At 36.5% G+C, this 11307-nt stretch overlaps 1 protein-coding gene across 2 annotated transcripts; it reads right to left on the bottom strand.

The window, feature by feature from the left end:
* Positions 1-943: 943 nt before the first annotated feature.
* On the bottom strand, positions 944-11022 carry LOC127974231 (protein FAM3C). Of its 2 annotated transcripts, XM_052577428.1 has the most exons (11): positions 10853-10936; positions 10152-10226; positions 10001-10062; positions 5629-5733; positions 5416-5442; positions 4879-5002; positions 4686-4744; positions 4537-4587; positions 2650-2734; positions 2429-2555; positions 944-2217 (listed from the first exon to the last, which is right to left on the bottom strand). In XM_052577428.1, exons 3-11 carry the CDS (start codon positions 10014-10016, stop codon positions 2128-2130), a joined length of 684 nt encoding a protein of 227 aa, XP_052433388.1. In that variant the 5' UTR covers positions 10017-10062; positions 10152-10226; positions 10853-10936; the 3' UTR covers positions 944-2127. The 2 variants fall into 2 exon arrangements, with proteins under 2 accessions (XP_052433388.1, XP_052433387.1); XM_052577427.1 differs by lacking the exon at positions 10152-10226 and having other exon boundaries at positions 10853-11022.
* Between the last annotated feature and the right edge of the window lie 285 nt (positions 11023-11307).

Raw genomic sequence — 11307 nt, 5'->3', positions numbered from 1 at the left:
CATATTTGGGACAGCTGCCCAAGCCCCCTACAATTCTCTCCCGCTAGAACTCAATGAGCTCGATTGGATTTCATGCACTTGTAAATAGAGTTTCTATATGTCCTTGCCATAATAATGATGCTGGGTTTGAGCAGGTGGAGGGGAAGGATAAATGAATGAACAGTTCCCATGTTTCACTCGGAGCACTTCCCGCTTGTTGTCATTCGCTTTAGAGAATTAGTATAATGAGACGAGGAGTTGGTCAGAATTGAAGGGGTTCATTGATGGCATAAAAAGTAGTTCTCAGCAAATTTGACATTTGTATAGACTGGGTCTGTACATTATATTGTTGCCTACATCAGTACCTATATATTTTGATATTTTCAGAATGGAATAAACCGGTTATTGAAAGAAATGGTTTTCAGTAGTTAAGCTGGCGGAGTGAAATTTGCCGTTGCTTTCTTGTGCAGCTGTGTACTTTGAAACCTTCTCTGGTCTTTTCTTAGGGCTAATGGGAGCCGAATGGATGCCTTCCAAGAATCCACAAACTACTTTATAGACACATGTACCATTTTGGATGTGTGCATCATGCTTTGATGAGGCAGAACAGATGCTAGGGTTATTCTTGGGGTCCTCAGCCTTAATCTAAACAGAGGTAAGACAAAACCCAGGAATGAAACCAACAACCATTTGCTCAGCTTCATTTTAATATGAAACTTTTATTTCTTTACAAAAAAAAAAAAAAAAAACACAATCCTAATTTCATTACAAAAGACTCTTCAACCACACAAAACAAAGTCTACTTGATTTAAATTAAATTTTAACTACATTAATCCTCGAAACAGCTTTACACATTAAGGCCATGCAACATAACCATTTTAACGATTTCACTCAAAACTCTAGAAAAATCTAGATAAGATCACTTGGCATACTTAAGTGTGGCAAATAAGGCACATAACTGGTCTTCTTACAAAATAAATGGGTTTTAATCCACAACTAAACCGTTAAAATCGTGCAGGGAATTATAAAATCATTGACTTTGCATTATAATTCCGGGACATTTTACTACCTGGTAGGAAAGCGCATACTTTTGACACTGCAGAAGGCACAGTTAGGAATAAAATCAGTAGCTGTTAAATATTCAGTGTTTGCTATGAACACTAATGGCATGTAACCAGATTGACTATCAACCCAATAACGGATAGAAATCTTCTGAAGTTGCTATATGTAACAACATTCCCAAAGGCTAAGGATTAAATGGCAAAGTAGACAGTAGAAGGTCAAAACCCAACACTAATCAAGAACCAATTGCACAGCAGAAAATATGGGCGGTTTTTAAATTCAAGGATTAAAAAAAAAAAAAAAAAAAAGACTTCATTATCTATCTTCAGGAATAAAGTCCAGCAGTCCAATTTGCCAGCAGAAAAAAATAAATATTTGAACCATAAAGAAATAAATACACTTTGGTGACAGAAGCCCTTAGCCATTTAACTTCAATCCAGTTTGATCAACATTTAGAGTGTCTTAGTGCAGTGATAAACATGAAACCCTCTCCCTACATCTTCTGGGAGGAAAAATATATAAAAGGCTGTACCCAAGAAAACATGCCGTAAATCTCCTGATACAACATCTGTCTTTTCCTTACAACACTGGAGCCTCACAAATGGATAACAACTTGCTGTTTATGGACCAGTTAACAAAAAAATCCTACAAATCAAATCTCCAACAGCCATGCATTGTTAAGAATGTGATTTCCAGGGCTGGGAAATTCACAACGGTTAAAGTTGTCGATATTTCTATGGTGATTTTAAGCTGTAAAATATTGACCTGGCGACATACATTTCTTTTTATGAGTGCAATCAGTTTAGTGTTCATGGACAACTAGAAGAAAAGTAATGGAAACTTACTAGTCAAAAGTACTGGGAATCCTTTAAAAGAAGTACAAACATAGAGCAGCAAATGCTCGGGAGCACTAATGGTAAGATTTTAAAATACAGCAAGTTTAACATCAAATTTAAAGTCTGTTGTATTCTTAATTGTATCATTGTCGGTGCTAATTGAACAATACAACATTGCATATGTTAAATTTTGAATTCTTCAACCATCTCCAGGCTGAACATGAAAATGCTAAATAATTAGAAATTCCTTCTACTGGTGTTTTATGGGAATGCATCCTTCCATCTCCAAAACCTCAGGCCAGCCTTCATACTTGTTGGTCTCTGCATTGTTCTTGATATGCTGGAGACATAAGAGATGGTTTATTATGATTTTCTAAATACTATCCCAAAATTTAATATCCCAAAAGACAAAGTCTATGATTGGCTACAGTTCTCAGTGCTGCAAAAACACTGTAAAAAGACCCCCACCCCACCCTCCACGACCACCACCACGCAAACAAGTTAAACATTTTGAAAAGTTAAATGTTTTCATCACTGTATAAAGCAAATACCTGCTCAAAGGGGCTCTTTGTCTTGATCCCTTTGCCCCCTACAAACACCCAATTGTCTCTGAATCCCAGTATGCCGACGCTTGAGCTGCCCAATTCTGCTATCAGATTTCTGGCCTCGTCGTTTAGCCTGTTCACACACATACAAAAAAATAAAAAAATTAATTAGACAACCCAATACAGATCTGTAAAAATCTCCCCAAATATTTAGAGAAGTGACTCACTTTGTTGCAGGGTCATCAAAAGTGGCCATCATGACAATACTCCCATCTTCTATTTCCTTCAAGAATTTGATAAGCAGGTTGACATCTAGACAAGAAAAAAAACATTTAAAAAGATTACAACTTTTTCATGCTACTCAAATTGATATTTCAGTTACTTGACTCTACCCAGTTTGCAAATACAAACAAGCTCATACCAATGAAACCATAAGTGGGCCTGTTTCCAACTGGTATTAAAATCAGTATCATGCCATCCAAGTAAAACTCAACCGGGGGGCCCGGAAACCACTAAGGGCCCTCAACACACTTCCAAATGGGCCTCAAGATAATTTAAGCTTTAAAATGCACTTTAAAATTTAGTTTAATTTTCTCCCTCTACAACTGCCACTTTTTTTATTTAAGAATGAATTAATTTAAAAAAATACTGTAAGAAATTGTTATCTGCGAGTAAAAAAAAAAAAAAAAAAAACAACAACAACAAATTTTTACCTTTTCCTCAAATCATCAATGACAGTAAAAGCAATGTATATTCATTTGTCATAAATAGCAGTTTGTGACGTTCTAAAATTATAGACCTTAATGATTCTCATTTTTAATTATAAAATTATTTTATAGAATCATTTAAATATATTGAGACTCCTAGTTTCTGAAAATACAAGTTGAAAATGAGCAGCTTTTTTTTTTCATTACAGCAGAATTATCTGAAATATCTTAGCCTGCATAGGGGGCATTCAAATATTGGATCATAAGGGGCATCAAAGTCGAGAAGTTTGAGTACTACCGCTAAATAAAAAGCAGTTAGACGAGACGAGGGCCTATGAGTAGCTGCCCACAATTCTCACACATTTCTCCTATGACTACTTTTTTAGTACAGTGGTTGACAGAGGCGAGAAGGCAGTCCTGCACCACTGTCCGAGGACAACATTACAATAAAAATGTGATTGTATGCATTTCCCACTACGTCTGAATGTGGTGTGAGTGATCATGGTGTATTCAAGTCACGTCGGATACATCGTAAAACGCACATGAGTGCCACCACAAAGTGATAATAACAAAGTGGGAAACTGAATTTTCTTTAAACGCAGAGTTTCCGAGTTGGGGGCGTGTCAACGAGAAACGTGGCGGAATTGATGGATGCAGCATCTGTTGCTGATGGAAACTTTTTGTCGAAATCAATATTTTAGTTGTTGTATAAACTTCTTGTTATGCAGCTAGTAAATTATAGCTTTCTTTTTTGAACCTATCTGTGAAAAATCGTTTGATTTGCCATGTGGCATGTTGCAGTTCGCGAACTGCTTTCTAAAAAAAAAAAAAAATATTACTACTATTATTCTGTGATTCTGATCTGACAACACCAGTGACCAAGGTGCTGTACCAAAAAGAAATCCTGTTGTTTCATCTTGTTAGTTATTAAAAGAAGGTAACTTTACTCCACCATCTTGTTCTGACCAAAGTGACTTGAACGCACCCGACGTCGTAATTACAATTTGTCAACTCCAAAGAACGAAGGTCTGAGGAGGACTTAAACGCAGCATCAGACAACAAAATGGTTTGAACTGACTTTTTCCATTAGTATTTTTCCCCATTCATTTTTCCCATAGAGATTTTTTTTTTTTAAGTCTTAATTGAAGCGCTATAAACAGTGAACCAAGCCAACCAGCTACAAGGAGAATACAAAGTTATATTTCTTATGCTGTTATATTAAGATTATATTTTCAGTGACATAAAGTGGTCTTAAAATTATAATACTATTGTTTATAACATTTATTTCTGGGGCAATATATCGCAGAACAAAAAGTTGTTATTGTAACAGGCCTAAATAAAAGGTTTAAACAGAGAAGCCAGATTGCATTTACACATACAACATGCATAAATGTAAACAAGATATACCTCCAGACCACATGTCAAACCATTGAGTCCTGATGAGCTCGCCGGTCTTCCCTGTAAAAAGACAGTGGATTAATACAGGCCAACTTCTCTCAGTTGCCTTCAAACTGTCACTGTGTTCAGTTAAAAAAGTAGACAAAAAGCAGGCATACCATTGATCAAAGCAATGTTTATACCCCGTCCAACATTGTTCTTTACTCCACTCATTAATCTGATAAAAGATAAAGAAGAAAGAGTTCAAACAGCAGCAGTCAAATTATTCACATTTCCACTGAATTCAGGACATCCTCAGCCAAAAAAAAGTTCGTATTTGTACTTTTTTTCTCTAGTTTTTGTGCAACCTACATATTGTCCTGAAAACACATTTTCGGGCCGACAACGCTGGCTGCTCCGCTTGTGATCTTGAAGACAAAATGATCCTCCGGACATGATTTAGAAAGGCCACATTTGTGGTGCGGAGACTTGGTGGCTGAAAACAACATCAATACATCCATAAACGAAGATGTCTTTACTTTTTGAGAAACAACATTTTTGGCTATGTTCTTGCCTTCTTTCTGATTGCACGATTTCTTAATTGTTTATATTATTTACACATGCACCATATAGGTGCCTTCACGCTGAATTATGTCTTGCTACACACTTCTTAAGCAGATCTAACACACCTACATGCCATTCATGTAATTTCCGGAAAGTTTCACTACTTCTGGAATTACTGATTTCTGCACATCTCCAAATTACATTTAATTTATTCCCTCATTGGCATCTACACATTTCTAAACAAAGGTTCAAGAGGAGCTTGTTCATCCAATCCTGGGAACTCATTCACCATCCTCAGTTCTCATTTGTAGTAAAAAAACAAAAAGAAAGTAAATATGTACTCACGGACAGTTTCTGCAGGTGCATATCGTGCTGTAGAGAAACAGATGTCTATTAGCAAATAGCAGTGCGCCATGTCAAACACTTAAAAATGCTAAATCATTCTTTAACCAATCTAGTGTATTATCTTTAATAAACAAAAGGCGTGTACAGTTTAGGATCAATATGTTCTGTGTGTTTAAATGAAGTTGCAGAAAATGGCTGCATGCATGAACTCACCAAGTACTTTGCCCAAATTAAAATTCACTTTGCTCTCCAAAAGCTCAAATGCCAGGAACACAGCTAGAAACAAGATAGAAACCAGCAATGCCAGTTTCAAAAGTCCTGTATAAAAAAGATCAAATAAAAAAAAAAGTCTCAGCTTTCAAATTATGTAGATTTTTTTTCCCAGGAAATTCAAACAATAAATGCCGTTGTGACTCATTGATTTGGTGCGAAAGATCACTGTATAGGCGCCTCGGTTCAAACATGATCATCCCTTACTCTATACTACTATTTTTAATGCTAAATAAATATGAATGAACATCTCATGCCTCATGTAATCGCTCAATCAGAGTTTCAAATGCGTTAAGACGGCAATATAACAGCTTGTAAACAAAATGTCATGTAGCATTTCATTTACCTCAAGTCATTAGTCAATTCAAATTAAGTACGGAGAAGAGCATTTGAAGAAATATTAGATTATACAAATTATATTTTACTTTACCTGTTAGTGATGTCTTTATTATTTAATGTATGTTTAAATAAATCTGTTATGAAACAAGTTATGATAGCCATTATTTAAAGAAAGAGCCATTTGTTCAGTGAACCACTTTTAAATATAAATTGGCTTTTTTATGTTTAGTTTTTTCCCCTGCTGTACCTAAACTGTACCAAACTATCGGTTTTTAACTTGTTTTTCTGAAGAAAATTCTGAAACATCCTACTGTTAAATTCATTGATGCACTGGCAGAGGGAGTCAATGGGGCTGTAGTCATTTGGTGATAAGGCTAGGTAAATCTGGGTATCATCAGCATTGCTGTGATAGGCAATTTTGTTCTCTCATTATTTGACTTAGTGGGAGCATATACAGGTGCTGGTCTTATAATTAGAATATCATCAAAAAGTTGATTTATTTCTCTAATTCCATTCAAAAAGTGAAACTTGTATATCATATTATTTCATTACACACAGACTGATATATTTCTAATGTTTATTCGTTTTAATTTTGATGATTATAACTGACAACTAAGGAAAATCCCAAATTCAGTACCTCAGAAAATTAGAATATAACTTAAGACCTATACAAAGAAAGGATTTTTAGAAATCTTGGCCAACTAAAAAGTATGAAAAGTATGAGCTTGTACAGCACTCTATACTTAATTGGGGCTCTTTTTCCCTGAATTACTGCAGCAATGCGGCGTGGCATGGAGTCGATCAGTCTGTGGCACTGCTCAGGTGTTATGGTAGCCAAGTTGCTCTGATAGTGGCCTTCAGCTCTTCTGCATTGTTGGGTCTGGCATATCGCATCTTCCTCTTCCCAATACCCCATAGATTTTCTAAATTCTTAAGGTCAGGCGAGTTTGCTGGCCAATTAAGAACAGGGATACCATGGTCCTTAAACCAGGTACTGGTAACTTTGGCACTGTGTGCAGGTGCCAAGTCCTGTTGGAAAATGAAATCTGCATCTCCATAAAGTTGGTCAGCAGCAGGAAGCATGAAGTGCTCTAAAACGTCCTGGTATACGGCTGCGTTGACCTTGGACCTCAGAAAACACAGTGGACCAACACCAGCAGATGACATGGCACAGCAAACCATCACTGACTGTGGAAACTTTATACTGGACCTCAAGCAACGTGGATTGTGTGCCTCTCCTCTCTTCCTCCAGACTCGGAGAGCCTGATATCCAAAGGAAATGCTCAATTTACTTTCATCAGAGAACATAACTTTGGACCACTCAGCAGCAGTCCAGTCCTTTTTGAAGTGAGACTCATTCTGACGCTGTCTGTTATTCAAGACAAGGATTGACAAGGAATGCGACAGCTGAAACCCATGTCTTGCATACGTCTGTGCGTAGTGGTTCTTGAAGCACTGACTGCAGCTGCAGTCCACTCTTTGTGAATCTCCCCCACATTTTGGAACTGGTTTTGTTTCACAATCCTCTCCAGGGTGCGGTTATCCCTATTGCTTGTACACTTTTTTTTTTACCACATCTTTTCCTTCCCTTCACCTCTCTATTAATGTGCTTGGACACAGAGCTCAATGAACAGCCAGCCTCTTATGCAATGACCTTTTGTTTCTTGCCCAACTTTTGTCAATGGTCATCTTTTGGAAAACTGTCAAGTCAGCAGTCTTCCCCATGATTGTGTAGCCTACAGAACTAGACTGAGAGACGATTTAAAGGCTTTGGAGGTGTTTCGAGTTAATTAGCTGATTAGAGTGTGTCTTCAATATTGAACCTTTTCACAATTTTTTTTTGAGATACTGAATTCGGGATTTTCGTTAGTTGTCAGTTATAAACATCAAAATTAAAAGAAATAAACATTTGAAATATATCAGTCTGTGTGTAATGAATGGATATAATATACACGTTTCACTTTTTGATGACAATCTAATTATATGACCAGCACCTGTACAGGGTAAACAAGAGTGGTGCTAGAATTGAGCCTTGTGGGACTCCACGTCATGGACTTCCACTTAGACTTATGCTCTCCTATACTCACATTTTAACCTTTCCCTTCTAAGTATGACCTGAACCATTTGAGTGCCATCCCAGAAAGCCCAACCCAGTTTTCCAATCTCCGTATAAATATGTTATGATTGACAGTGTCAAACGCAGCACTGAGATCTAGAAGCACCAGCACTGATATTTTGCCAGAATCATAATTTACGCTGATTTTATTTATTATCTTAATGAGAGCGGTCTCTGTGCTGTGATGTGATCGGAAACCAGATTGAAAATTGTCCAGGTATCCGTTTAAGTATTTGTTCAGCTGATTAAAGACTACCTTTTCAATAATCTTTCCTATAAAAAGGAATATTTTATATTGTTCTATAATTGCTGAAAATGGTGTTATCAAGATTGCTCTTTTTCAGAAGAGGTTTAACAACTGCAGTTTTCAGGGAGTTTGGAAAAGTCCCAGAAAGAAGGGAGGTGTTTTTAAGAGATTTGCTTCTAAACAGTTTAGCAACCTTTTGATAAAAATATGTGGGAAGTGTGTCAAGATAGCAGGATGACGATTTAAGGTGATGCACTATTTCTTCAAGAATTTTGCGATCAATTTTTTCAAAAGCAGACCTAGTATCTTCTGTTCGATATTGCGGTCGAACCTGTCTGACCTCTGCATAACTTGGGGATGTGCTAATCACCTTCCTGATATTATTGATCAGAAACGAAAGAAGCAAACTCATTACATTTGCTGTCGGAGAGCATTTCACTGGAATTCTGACTTGGGGGGGGTTTGTCAGTCTCTCAACAGCAGCAAAACGAGTATGAGTGTTGTATAAGTTACTGTTTATGAGGTTTGAGAAAAAGGCCTGTCTAGCTGTGGCTAGTTCCATGTTGAAAGCACGAAGGCTAACTTTATAGATGCTAAAGTGAATTTCAAGTGTGCAAATCATTGATAGCATTTCTGTGAACTCTTCAACAAAGGCTGGAGAATATTTTGGAGGCCTGTAAATAATAATGATAAAGAGAATGCGTGGAGCACCTTTCAGCACAATCCCTAGATATTCAAAAGACAAGTACTGAGCAAATGACGCTTGCATTGATAGACATCTTTAAATAGTAGCCACACCTCCACCTCTCTTAACAGTCCTGCAGACACTCACGAAAAGTAAAGTTAGGAGGGGCTGTTTCAATGAGGACTGTTGAACTGCAGTTTTCTTCAAGCCATGTTTCGTTTTGAAACATAAAATCCAGGTTGTTAAGTCATGGATCAGAAATGATTTTTTTTTTTTTTAGTGAGTGAATGTTTAAAATGCTAATTGGATTGCACTGCATTTTGTCTCAACGGCAATATTAGTTTGATGCATAACAGGCCACAGTTTATTGACGAGTCAGCCGTACGTCTTGAGAAGGCCTTTCATGTGATAAAACAGAAATAGGGAAAACTAAAGGCACGCTGCGTTCCCGCTTGTTCTGTAAACATTTGTGAATATTTCTGCTATTGTAGCAGGGACCCAACACACATCACAGAGAGCCTTTATCAGTTGTTTTCGGTTCACCCACAGCAGATGGAGGGTTTTGGCCCTGGCGTTGTGGACGTGGCTGGAGAGCTCTCACAAGAGGAAGACAAGCTGGACCCACAGGCGTGGTTTTTTAATTTTTTTTTTTTTTTATATATATAGTTTACATCTTTTACCAGTATGTAATCAGGTACTGACTTGTTCTGGCAAGGGGTCAAAATGGGCACAACACCATTAAGCCCCTAATTTCAACTATTTTGTTCACTTTTAGACACTTTACAGTTATTAGGTTTGCTGCAATTATTCAGTTTCTTAAAGCAAAACATTTTTTGCACTGCTATAATAAACACGACAAAAGAGAAAATATTTGCCTTTGGTTAAATGTAATTTAAACCGAGTTCATACTGAAAGAAGCGGAACAAACCTCCTGCTCGCATCATCCTTATGGCTTTGCAAGCAGCAATCACCACACCGAGATCCAGACCCCTGAAATGAGATCAGACGTCATCATGTTACAAACACCTGCATTCTTAAATAATCCCAACACAATACTTATATGCCCTACAGGAACTTACTCAACATGATCAAGACGATTGTGAAAAGTCACACAGCAAAACAACGGCCAGGCTGACTATCTTACCTATATTTGACTGAATCAGAATGAGATTCATAATTAATATTTCCGAGTCTCATCCATTTGATTTATTATATATACACACAGAGTAACTTGATTCAGCTAAGCAAATATTTATGTTTTACTACTTTCAGCTCCGTTAAATAAACATATTTTAAATTTAACTCAACATCACAGAATTCTAAAATGTATTAAATTGTTTAAGATTGTTTCAATTGTTTATGAATAAATTCTAATTATTTCATAAGCCGGTTTAACACAAACCAACATATAAGACTTACATGTATATATCTGTATCAGTCCATCCCTTCAGTATTTCTTAAAATGACTATGAACCAATAAAATATTCAACAAAATGCTCAAGATCTAACATGTAAACGAACACTTAAATCCCGAAATCCTCTAATTATGCCTGAAAAATATGCCAGAAGCCAACTACACGCTTGTTAGTGTTAAGTTTAGGTGTGAGATGACAGCAGAAAAAGTGATTGTAGCCTTTAGCTTAAGGTGAATATGCAAACAAAAACACGATAATAAATCTTGCAAGAGATATATAATATGAAGTCAAGGACATCATGTAACTCAACGAATATATATTTTAGACTGATATTGAGTAAAGAAGAAGAGAATATAAAGAAATACCTGGTGCCACGGCGACACAGCGCTGAATATCTCCTCACATCCGGGTTCGCTAGAGAGGAGGACCGTGCGTTTGTGCAGATGTGGACGTGTGTTTTGTAGATGTGGGGGCGTGTCCTATGTGACGCCCGCCCATACTGCGCAGGGATTTTAAGCATAATTTGTTTAAAACTGGTCATACTAGTTTAAGCCTAAATAGTTCAAACAGATGGCAGTTTGGAATGATTGGAAAAATACAAAAAGAATAGAATAATTGTTACTTTTAAGACGTTTGGGTTAAATTAAACTATGTTTAAATAGGAAATTATAGATATTGTATTTATACTATATGTTAATATACACAGGCAATAGTCTGAAAAACACATTATATTTAGGCAATGCAATTCAAAGACAATAGTATAGGCTACATACTTTATATATAAAGTAATTAATTTGTTTTGTTATTATTATTTTTTTTT

The sequence above is a fragment of the Carassius gibelio genome, chromosome A4 (assembly GCF_023724105.1).
Source record: "Carassius gibelio isolate Cgi1373 ecotype wild population from Czech Republic chromosome A4, carGib1.2-hapl.c, whole genome shotgun sequence".
In the NCBI taxonomy this organism is placed as follows: domain Eukaryota; kingdom Metazoa; phylum Chordata; class Actinopteri; order Cypriniformes; family Cyprinidae; genus Carassius; species Carassius gibelio.
Note: the sequence above shows the minus strand (reverse complement) of the source record. Positions and strands in the feature narration are given on the sequence as shown.

Excerpts from the sequence above, each read along its gene's own strand:
- LOC127974231 (XM_052577427.1), bottom strand. The coding sequence starts at position 11,007 with ATGCTTAAAATCCCTGCGCAGTATGGGCGGGCGTCACATAGGACACGC. Across the intron at positions 5,734-10,000 it reads AAGGATGATGCGAGCAGGAG|GACTTTTGAAACTGGCATTG; the intron begins GTTTGTTCCGCT and ends TTTTTTATACAG. Across the intron at positions 2,735-4,536 it reads GTTTGACATGTGGTCTGGAG|ATGTCAACCTGCTTATCAAA; the intron begins GTATATCTTGTT and ends TTTCTTGTCTAG.